The following is an 11,622-nucleotide window of genomic DNA, read 5'->3' as shown; positions in this document are numbered from 1 at the left end:
AGATGCCATCAGTAAATACCAGTTTGATGAACGCTAATGTGTTTTGAAACTTTAAAAAGTGATGGCACGCTACGTTCCTATAGATTCTGTGTCGTCTTGTCTTTGGTGTTGATAAAGATCCGTCAGTGACCACAAATAAATGTAAGTAAATCATACAGCTACAGTATATACACCATATCCTCCTGAAACGTCTTTTTCCTATTCAAGCAGAAATCCTATTGAAGTGATACAGCCTGCACACTATACATCTACGTATGGCTCTCCATCAACACTTTGGAGTCCAGAGCATCGCTGGAAGGTTAGTCCAGAAAAAAAGGCACAGCAGAGGAATTTGACTGTCCTTGTATTGTCCAGGAGAGGAGCGAGGTCCCCTGTGGGTCATCTTTCATGTGGGTTCAAATATGTGATGGTATAAAAAGCAGAATGAAAGTCTTTAAATGGCCAACACATCTTTCATATAGTAACACAATAATTCATGTTTGAGACAAAACCATCCTGTTTGATACCATCAGCGTAAACAAAAAAGCATACATGAAAACTGTTTAAAAAAAAAAAAAGAGTGAATGAAGCAAGTGGCTCAGATGGTATAACCAGGTCTCTCTGGGGCCCACAGGGATTCTCTTAAAATTATTTTTTTCTGTTTGTCTCCACAAATAAATCATGGTTTTATTAGTCATTTCATAATTGTAGAGTTGCTCTGGAGGTATTTCAACTACAACACCAACATTAAATACCTCTGCTGCAGTATATGTCTTCTTTAATGGAAAAGGGTAAAAACAAATCCAACATTTGGTATAAACTGCTGCCCATGTTGGACAAGTGTGTCATTTTAAAATGGGACTCTAATGACAGGTTTAACCAGTTTAATGAAACACAAAATAACTTGATTGTCAACATGACAAACACATTGCTTATAGATTGAATGTTGAGTCACTCTGGGTCCTCTGTTTATATTATAATTTTCCTTAAAATATCCCATTTCTTCTTGAATCTGGTATTAACAAGACCGCTTGAGAGAGAAACACTATTATATAAATGCAACAGAAATGACAACCATATTAAAATATGCATTTTTATTTCCAAATTAATACTGAAAACCATAGACCAAGAAACAAACAGTGTCCTGTGTAGGATGAATATTTTATGAGTGGAAACACTTTCTGAGAAGGAAGAGTGAAGAAAACTGCTGGTATGAAAGGTTTAAGCCCAGTTCTTTGTGACTCCCATGAGAGGAAACCAAAAAAGACGAGTCATATTATCCAGACCGCGCTCTACCTGTGGAATTATGCAATAACAGGAATCAGCCAAGACCCATCTGTACAAATAACAGCAGTCCACTGCAAGTGTCTGCAGCTTTACACAACAGAAGGACAGCTGGCCTCTAGAAGCACAATCAGTCAAGGTTTCCAACCAAGACCAGAACAGCATAATCAGTCCCAAGTGATCCACTTGTGCTTATGCTAACCATAACTTATCCAAGTTGTCATCATATGGGAAGCCGTGCCGTTACATTTACTCAAAACAACACACATGAAGATGACGACAGAGGTCCAACTCCAAAACCACACCGACAAAAACACCAGGGCAGCTAATTAAAGAGAATAAATAAAAGTGAAGACTTATTTGACAAAACATGAATGTGTTCCGGGAGTCTGCGAAACCACCACATGTATTTGTTTAACCAGCAAAGAACGCAAACAATGTAAAGCAATACAACACACGCTGCTGTTGGACAAACACGTCGTGAAAGTGTTCAGGGTCCAAATGCATCAACATGGAAGCACACGTTGTAAACACACCGGAGTTTAACAACTTAAGTACACTTGAACTACAAATAAATAATGACATTATTTAACTCCATATTAACATACAGGACATTGCTCCCTATTTCACATAAAACCTGCCCATCCAGATTCAAAACATGGCTGCAAAACCCCAATTCTACATTTCTGAATCTACTTGCATTAAAAATCCAGTTTGTGCTTCTTCCCCGTCACACAGAGACATGAACAACACATTCATTCATATCGTTCTCAACTCCCGGAACAGTTCAGGCCTCGTACAAGAACTACATGTCGGCAAAGATTTGAACTTCAAAGTGCATGAGCAAAATGTTTTATCTAAAGTATGTGAATTTGTTTCTCATCTCGGCTCTTAATGTTGGCAACAAATAAGTGTGCTTGAGATATTTCGATATAAAAGAAAAAAATCCTGTTTGTGGTTAATAAAGAAACAAATGCAAGTTAAATTGTGCTGCCCTCCTATGGCTGCAAAAATATCTCAGATAAGCCATTCTTGGTGTTAGTGAGAAAATAATGTTTTCGACTTATTTCCTCATTATAAATAAGCATCTCGTTTTATTACAACCAACCAATAACGTCCAGATACCCGCAAAAAGACACTGAATGTTAATGTGAGGGTATGTTCATGCATCAGGCCCACGGTTCATAATTCTCTGATAAAATAAATCATTAACATAAGCGAAACGAATACAGTACTTAATAGAACATGAAAAACATTATCTTTGGAAAGAAAGGCTCGAGGCGGATCCGAACCGGTGAAATAGTGAGCCAGTTGGTCAGTGAAAAGACAATGTTCCTCTGGTAGAGTCCTTTGCTCTCGAGAAGTTGAAATTGTGACCCAAACCAGCCCGCCAAGCAGAAGCCGCATGGGAAGAGGCCCTAAAAGAACTAAACGGCACTCGTCCACCACCACCACCACCACCACCACCACCACCACCCGACTGGGGATCCTGGAGAAAGCCCTGCTGCAGTCAGGGACAGCTGCCTTCTTCTCCCTCCACGCCTGGAAATCTTTTTTACTCCAGCTTTGATATCTCATATCTGGTCGTCATGATTTCCTGCAAAATGGGATGCAAATACAAAATAAACATCATGGTCCAGGCTATCAAGAAATCCCCTGAAAACCCAAATGTCACTGCCCGTTATTATCCAGACACAATGAACCGTTTGAAACACCCCTCCTTAGTTACTCTTGCTACGCCCGTCACGCATTACATTCTAGCGCAGCGCGCCAGCTACTTGTACGCGTGACCACATCCAGCTGTGATATCGCACGGCGCTATTGAGTTAGGGGCCACGAGACATCACTGCAGCACAGGCTGTGGAAAGAGCATGTTGTCACCACTAGTTGGCAGGGAGAGCATACTTGTTAAAACTGGGTGCAGTCACAAGTGCAGAGCATTGCTCTTACTAGAGAAGACGGTGCCTTGTTTCAGTTGCAAAGCTCTCTCTCCCCTCTTCAGGGGCGGGGTGGAGTGAACAGTCAGTAAGTATTTGCTTGATATCAAGGTATGCAGGTAGGTATGAACTAAACTTATACATAAAAGCCCCAAAACAATTAGCTGTGTGTCCCCAAGTCCTGAAGTCAGTCCCCATTTCGTCTCCGATACAGTAACTCCAAAATGAGTATCAAGCCAGGTTTTCTTTCTTGGTGCTTTTGGACAGAGTTACCCATCTTTACATGTGTAGACCAGCTGTTTCTGGTTAAAGAAATAAGGTGTGTTATTATATATATTTATAGATTCTACAGTTATTCCTACCTCGTCTGAGTCGAGCAGGATTGGTAGAGCTCTGCAGAAGCAAACAAACGGAGACCGTTAGAGTCACACATGTGTTACATGAAAACATCTTGCTGGATTAATACATTTAAATTTGATGGGATGCTTACACATCCGTGAAAGAGCTCGGAATGTTATCCTCCACCCACTTCAAGTCTTCCTCCTGTAAAAGTGGAAGAGAGAGGGTGAGAAAAGTGTGAAGAAGTGTAAATACTGCCATCTGCTGAAATACGGGACACTTGTACAGCAACCTTTCCTAAATGTGGACGGCTACTCTCGTCAAGGACGCTTCATTTTTAATAAACTACACGAATCAAAACAGAAATATTTCAAACCAAGAGAACAGTTGTGTTACTCTGGCTGCCCGCATCCGCTTCAAAACATTGGTTCTTGCGTACCGTGCGGCGAACGGTTCGGGCCCCGTACATTCTGGATATGGTCAAGCCTTACACCTCAGCACTTCACTCCGCTGGGCAACAGACAATCGACTTGTGACTCCGTCACTGCGAGCTAATCACTCGACAAAATCAAGACCGTTTGCTGTCCTGGCTCCTCATTGGTGGAACGAGCTCCCAACTGACACCAGGACAGCAGAAAGTCTCTACAGCTTCTGCTGGAAACTAACAAATATATATTTTCCGACTATAACTTGAATAAAAACAGGTTTTACACTTGAATGGCACTTATTTATGGTCGCACTCATGGTAGTACTTGTACTCATGGTAGTACTTGTACTTATGGTAGTACCCATGGTAGTACTTGTACATATGGTAGTACTCTTGGTAGTACTTGTACATATGGTAGTACTCTTGGTAGAACTCATGGTAGTACTTGTACTCATGGTAGTACTCTTGGTATTACTTGTACTTATGGTAGTACTCATTGTAGTACCCATGGTAGTACTTGTACGTATGGTAGTACGTGTACTCATGGTAGTACTCATGGTATTACTTGTACTCATGGTAGTACTCATGGTATTACTTGTACTTATGGTAGTACTCATGGTAGTACCCATTGTATTACTTGTACTCATGGTAGTACTCATGGTATTACTTGTACTCATGGTAGTACTCATTGTAGTACTTGTACGTATGGTAGTACTCATTGTAGTACTTGTACGTATGGTAGTACTCTTGGTATTACTTGTACTCATGGTCGTACTTTTGGTGCTTTTGTAGTTTGACTTTCTTGAAGAAATGTTACTTTCTTGATTCTTGTCGTTCTGAGCTTGAACTCATGGTTGATGCATTTATTGTAAGTTGCTTTGGATAAAAGCGTCTGCTAAATGACATGTACGGTAATTTACTCACTGGGTTTATTTCGGCAGGTTTCACTGAGCCATTTGTCTCACTTTTAGATGATCTCAATTTGATGCCATCAGCTGTGAAGAAAGAAGAGGTAGGACAGAAATATTAAATGAGTAAAAAAACACTAGTAGAGACTCCACATGTTGGCAGTGGACTGGATCAAGCAGCGGCCCCATGTTATCGTACCAATGTTGGAAGAGGCGATGAATTCCTCAATCTCCTCATCGTCAGAGTCATCAATGAGAGGTGTGAACGCATACCTGTGGACATGTGAGATTAATAACAAAAGTATCCAGTTTGATTCCTGTTGGTGAAGTCAACCGTCCTAATGTAGTTCTTGCCTTTGGTTGTTTGCAGACGGTCTCCATAAAAACATTATGACGAACAGGATGACGGAGAACAAGAACCTCCAGAAAGCATCTTCTACCCACAGCTCAATCCAGTCCTTTAAACAGAGAAAAGGGTCAACAATAATCAATCAAATGTTAATCTTTTATTTAGTTTTTTAACACAACTACTGATGAATGATCCAAACCATACTCACAGATTGGCAATCTGTAAACCGAAATTTCTTTGCTATCCAACCCATGAAAATGATGGAAGCTGAGGGAAATAAGGGAAACGTTTGAGACACAACACACGTGCTCCTCAGGATTTATGTTTTCACAGGTTAAGTACGGATAAAAACACAAACGACTAGAAATAATAAACAATGAGTTTCAATATTATGATTGAAAGTGTAGATGTCCCACTCACCAATGACAGCAAATACAAGTGTGTTAGTAAAGTGCCTGTACAGAGACAACTTGACAGGGTTTTTCCTCAGCTTCAGAGTCTTGATGGTTTGTGCCAGGCTGACAAAGATGTTAGTGGCAGTCAAGGTAAACACGTGGCATTGCATACTAACTATCTTACGAATTAGTCAATGGAACCACACACACACACAAACAAACAGACAGATGTAAGAAGTCTTTACATTTGGAATAATGTAAATGTCTAACCAATCCTAACTAGGTTTACCTAATAATGTGGACAACTGGAATATATGTATACAGTATTTTTATATTTTACGAGGAATTTTCATATTGCTTTTAAAATAAGGTCCGTTAATGTGCTTCTTAGGAATGGGCAATATCACAATGTATACTGTGACGCAATAATAATGACAAAGAGTGGGAACTTTGCCTTGAACAACTCACTGCTTTCACTTTTATATAGGTATTTAATATTTTAAAGTATATAATAAATATGTTTAAAAGATGTTAGCATAAAGCATTGTATCCATATTGTCCACCCTAGTAGCACACTATATTATATAAAACAGGAACACCTGTAAAGGGTGGTCGTGGGTAGGCATGCAAATGCAGCGCTTCTACCAACTCAGACCAAGACAAAAAAACACCTGATTGTACAAGAAAAGAAGCGGTGAGATGAGAGGATTTTAAGAGCAGTTAAATCACCAAAACAAAGCACAAGGTGGTTATACGTTTTAGTGGAGAATAAATAAGGAATGCGGTGCCGTTCGTTTTCTCAGCCAACTTGTACTTTAAGTGCTCTTTCACTGTTCATTTTCCTGGCAAAGGAGGAAGAGAGATGCACCTCTCCTGGTCTACACTGGGGTCGTGTGAAGGCGGCGAGGAGCAGAGGGGAACCACACAGGGAAAGGTTGTGGGTGCACAAAAGGATATCCACCAGCAGAGAGAGGAGTCAAGCAGAGCCAAGGGAATGTTGGCCAGCAGGGCCAAGTCAGAGTCCTTCGCCTATAAGGTAGGACAGAGCAGGACCAGAGGGACAAGGAAGAGGACACAGACGGCAGCGCAGCCAGTAAAATATAGAGTCATTCACCAAAGTGCAAAGAAGAAACCACCAATAATCAAAACCAAGAGGTAAGAAAACTCAGTGACTAGGGCTCAAGTGAGGGTATACTAACGACTGATTATTGCTGCTGATCAGTACACTGAAAGGATATGAACCAGATGGCACAGGCATCCAAAACAGCCAGAACAATAGCTGAAATGAGAGCAGGGCCATTGTCTCGACCCTTGATTTTTGGCACGCCAATAAATCAAGAATAATACAAATTTTTACATTAGTTTCATTTCAAATCTCAATCTGACAACAAACCACGATGCTTTAATACAGTCCTGCTAATTCTTAATTATTTAATAATGACTCGACTCTTGATTATCAGATACTTTCTCAAGGTCAGCAGATTTGGCAACTCAGTGAGTGTTGCATTCCAAGGCCACGAAGGTCTTCTTAGTGTTAGCTGGCTCAACTAAAACCCCGTTCAGAGTTAAAGGGTGTCATGACGGTGGTTATCCACTTTCTCTGGTTTCTTCATTTGGGTCTGTGTGTGTTCCCATGAAATGGGGCGTGGCGCTCGTCATTAGAATCTTCCACCAAACCAAATGGAACGGTATCGTGCCGCCTACTTCGCTCAAGAGGAACATGTCATTACTATGGATAGCTATGAAGAAAATAAAATATTAAGAGAAAAAAGCAACAGTGTTGCTGAAAATAAGGCGATCGAGTAATGCTTACAGAAAATTGCTAATCGTATAAATGTGTACCTTTATTTCTCGATGCGTAACGAGAAGACAGCTGCACATCGTACGGCTGTACAATAAACTTGATGCGGCATATTTTAACAATACATTGGATTCCTCCGATTCAAATTGTGGTAAATATCTTTGGATTTTTATGATTGTTGATAAGAAATTAAAATCTTAACTTTTGTGTCATATCTTTTTGTTGACATTGGCAGTGACTGATCTCCATTTTCTTATGACAACTCACCCCAGTAATCCTCAGGACACCTTCAATGCTAGCGAAGGCAAAGTAGAGGATTCCAAGGCCCACTACCCGGTGCATCACTTGTCCCAGGCGAGGCCTAAAACAATACAGACAAAAAGAAAAAAGGTGAATGGCCCGATTTTTTTTTACAATAATTTGGGGCTTTTAAATTAACAAACAAGGAGCAGGTTTGTGTTCAAACACATGTTCACATACTTCACAATGCCATAGCCAAGGCTGACGATGATGACGAGCAATCGAGCCAAGATCCTCTTGAGGGCAGAAACCAGCTCGGCAAAGATCAACAAGCCTGGAGCTGAAGGCAACAGAGACCGGTGAATACATTACATTTACAATACCAAACATTTGACTATCTCAATGGTATTGACGGTCTAGAGACACTCACAAGCAGAGCCTACAGTATTAGTATTTTCATATTCCGCACAGAAGACAGCTTTTTCCACCATGCCGAGGAATATGACCCCCGCTATCCAAAACTGGATCCTCAGCAGATCCTTCCAGTAGCACGCTGCCCAGATAAACCACAGCAGGGCGTAGAAGATGTACACTATGCACATCACCATGTAGAACTACAAACAGACAGTGAGGGGTTAGTGTATAAACACATATGGAAGCAGTCATCCCACATGTTTTTCTTTCTTTTTTGTTGTTGTTGCAGACTACTTGTTCAGCTTCAGCATGATTCGCTTGGATTTAGGGTCAGATGTTGCTCTTGAGTTTATCCAATCTTCTCAATTCCCTGGAGTGTACTGTACTGGGAGAACCAGCGCTGACTGTATTTTAGGTGAACTGTCGCTTTAAAAGCAGCAAACTAAATCTTTTGACTCTTGCGTCACTACTAATTTGCACAAACCAAAAAGAGTGTCTATTAAAAACCCCATAATAGCTAGTATCATGGCCACATAATATAAATGTACATATATTTCTCACGCAACTTAAATCACAAAAGGTTTTCTACTTACAATCATGAGAGGCCATTCGGTGATAGAAATGTAGCCATGGCTGCCTTTCATCACCACATCAACTGGAAAATAAAATCCAACCATTACACACATATTCAAAACACATTAACTTGTTTGTTTGTTTTCTGGTTGACGACTTCATTTTTGGCTGCAAAACCATCTTTGCATTTATGAGCCATGTTCTGATTAGCGAAGTACATTTTGCACATTATTGCACCACCAACCAATCCATGCTTTGAACTGCATTTCTATGCAGAATAATATAGGGTGTTTAAGTTCCTCTAGACACCATATTTTATGTGCACATGATTATCTGTAAAAAAAATAATCTCACCTGTTAAATTCCAATTGGCATCCTGTTTACTGGACACAATTTTTACAACCAGTAAGTAGGGCCCGTCCTTCCACGTTGTGGCTATGACGTTGTCTTGGATATTCACGCTGCTGCTGGAGTTGCTGCTGCTGTCGAACTCCTCAGTAATCCATTTGGAGTCATTTTCTTCCTGCAGGATAAGAATAGGTTCATTCCATGTCATACTATTTTTGTGTAAGAAACAACACACTAAAGACACAGAAAACTGTCAGGTTACGTTAATTATCTTACTTTTTAGTATCTTTGACTACTTTAACTTACACTATTCAATTAAATTAAAAAAGAGTGTTTATGTTTTCTTACAGGCACTTCACTCTCAACCGGTGGACTGACTGTACGTGCATCTGCCTTGGCTTTCTGAAAAACACAGACAGTTACTGGACGTTGAGAGATAATAAATGCCAAGATGTGCGTGTCTGTTTGACACAGTACTGAGGCGAGTAAAGTAAGAAACCTACTTTGAGCATTGGGAAGGAGTGCAGCGCATTGCTACATTGTACGGGGCCGTGTTTGTGTTCGATGAACTCCCCTTGTCCGAGAGGATTTGGATCCAGGCCCTCCCCACGACTCAGAGGTGTTCTCCCATACATTTCCTTCAGACAATGACAGTTACAACTCAGCTTTCAGAAACAATAACGGCTAGATTGTCAGATAATTAGTATCAGATTAGGCTTATGTACTTACTTCAATATTGTTGAATTCATTGTGACAGGGGTAGTATTTTAAATACCAGTGAATAGAGAAGGTCATGTCCTCAGGACAGCCAAAACGCACAACTAAAAGATAGGGACATGATTGATGAGAAACACAAGGGGCAAAAATGGGCAAATTTTTTAATAAGTCATCATCGATTTTTTTTTTACGTCTTACCTTTCAATTCAATGTCTGTGTTTTTATACATGGATTTTCTTAACAGCAGTGGTCTTGAGGTCTGCAGGAAAGATTAATAAGTTTGTGAGCTGGAGGGCAAAGAAATGAATGTGTTCCTATTGATTACAGAAATTAGTTCAGAATAAATGTAAACATACTAATCATTTAGGAGGGATGGGGCTCAGTGCCGAGTACCGGTTCAAACGCAACTTTTTCTGTGATTGTCAAGCAGCGAAGAGGCCCATGGTTCTGGAGAATCAGAAACTGTAATATTGTCCATAACACCGGCCCGCCCACCTCTGCCTGCCTGTCTGCCTGTCTGTCTTCCTGCCTGCCTGTCTGCCTGTCTTCCTGCCTGCCTGTCTGTCTGTAACAAACTGGTGATCTCTCGAGGCGGCACCATGCCCAGGTCAACACACCAAGTCAGTGCAACTAGATATAGAGATAGATATAACAGAGGGGATTTGAAACGTCTCGATACTTAAATTATTGATCAAGGCTTTCTAAAGTTCTCTACGGATGGAGTCTGAAAACTGTCTCAACACTGACAGAGAAAAGGGAGGGACTCCACAGCACAAGCACTTGATTGTAACGCAACTTGCGGGGTGTGTTTCCGTGTATATAGCAGCAATACTGTGTGGTGATAAGGAGATCAGGCCGAGATACGTACAGCTTGTCTCGGGGAACTCAGTCAAACTACAAAGAGTGTGTGGGCAGCTGTAGCCAGCTAGTTAGTTAGCCGACGTCTGTCCTTCTCCACGGGGCGCATGCTAATGGAAACACCCGCTGCTCTTTGCACACTTCATCTTTCTTTATGAAGGACAACACGCCCAAGTCACGAGTGGTGACCGCGACACGGTGAAGGCAGGGCAGAGGACACGACTGCAGCGAGCACAACGAGAATCAGAGGCTAATGTAGCCCAAGTTAGCTAACCGGTGCTGCAGTGTTTCCAGTGTTTCCGGTCAAAAAAATAAAAATACTCACATTAAAAACTGTGATTTTCCAAAGCCCGGTCTCCGGTGCTGCGTTGACTGCATGTATAGCACCGAGTGAAAGTATAAAGAGGACTGCCCAGAGGTAGAGGACTCCTCTGGTCGGACAGCTCCACGTCCCCATCCTGACAGCAGCAGCCATGTCGGTGTGGGACTGAGCATCACTGCCCTGCAGGCGGCGCCGCAGCTGCGTTGTGAGTCTGAACCTGAGTGTCTTTACTGGTTCAGACGTATTAGTAATACAAAAACTATAAAATAAGTATGTATCATGCAGATTGCCTCATTTCAAAGTTCAATATAATATTTTATTCTGTTGGATTATTGACACTGATTCATAAATATGTGAGCTGTATTTAAATGTAGCATGCTGTGCAGTTGAAAGCAATTTAACACGTCCTATGTATTGTTGGGTATCATTGTTCACTCTTTAAAATGCTTCATGTTTTATAAAAGTAACGCGTAGTTGTGGAACATGTCAAATGTTTCTCTGCAAAGTGTAGCTGTCAAATAAGTGTACTGAAGTCAAGGATCAGCAGCCCTGCTCCTCCTTCATCCCCTTGTATTATAAATTTAGAATGTGTAATAAATCTACTTTCCCATACCGATGTAGATAATGTGTAAAAAGAAGTGTAATCTTAAAGATCACTGCCGTCACATTACAGATCACAAAGAAGCTGGCCGGCCACTGCAGGGGGACAGCTCTCTGGGTGACCTCCATCG

At 41.1% G+C, this 11,622-nt stretch overlaps 1 protein-coding gene across 1 annotated transcript; it reads right to left on the bottom strand.

Moving 5' to 3' along the window:
* Nucleotides 1-1,058: 1,058 nt before the first annotated feature.
* tmem87b (transmembrane protein 87B) lies at nucleotides 1,059-11,420 on the bottom strand. Its single transcript, XM_056435225.1, has 19 exons — nucleotides 10,895-11,420; nucleotides 9,910-9,970; nucleotides 9,724-9,815; nucleotides 9,498-9,632; nucleotides 9,343-9,396; nucleotides 9,001-9,169; nucleotides 8,667-8,728; nucleotides 8,090-8,273; nucleotides 7,900-7,999; nucleotides 7,687-7,780; nucleotides 6,576-6,647; nucleotides 5,644-5,752; nucleotides 5,432-5,490; nucleotides 5,229-5,332; nucleotides 5,074-5,147; nucleotides 4,891-4,961; nucleotides 3,691-3,743; nucleotides 3,563-3,593; nucleotides 1,059-2,860 (listed from the first exon to the last, which is right to left on the bottom strand). Exons 1-19 carry the CDS (start codon nucleotides 11,042-11,044, stop codon nucleotides 2,819-2,821), a joined length of 1,716 nt encoding a protein of 571 aa, XP_056291200.1. The 5' UTR covers nucleotides 11,045-11,420; the 3' UTR covers nucleotides 1,059-2,818.
* Between the last annotated feature and the right edge of the window lie 202 nt (nucleotides 11,421-11,622).

This window comes from Pseudoliparis swirei, chromosome 17, assembly GCF_029220125.1.
Source record: "Pseudoliparis swirei isolate HS2019 ecotype Mariana Trench chromosome 17, NWPU_hadal_v1, whole genome shotgun sequence".
NCBI lineage: Eukaryota > Metazoa > Chordata > Actinopteri > Perciformes > Liparidae > Pseudoliparis > Pseudoliparis swirei.
Note: the sequence above shows the minus strand (reverse complement) of the source record. Positions and strands in the feature narration are given on the sequence as shown.

Bases quoted from the DNA above. Each gene is read 5' to 3' on its own strand.
- tmem87b (XM_056435225.1), bottom strand. From the start codon at position 11,044: ATGGCTGCTGCTGTCAGGATGGGGACGTGGAGCTGTCCGACCAGAGGA. The intron at 9,397-9,497 runs GTAGGTTTCTTA...TGTGTTTTTCAG, and splicing joins ACTCCTTCCCAATGCTCAAA to AAAGCCAAGGCAGATGCACG. The intron at 5,753-6,575 runs ATATCCTTTTGT...ACTGCCACTAAC, and splicing joins ACTCCTCTCTCTGCTGGTGG to ATCTTTGTCAGCCTGGCACA.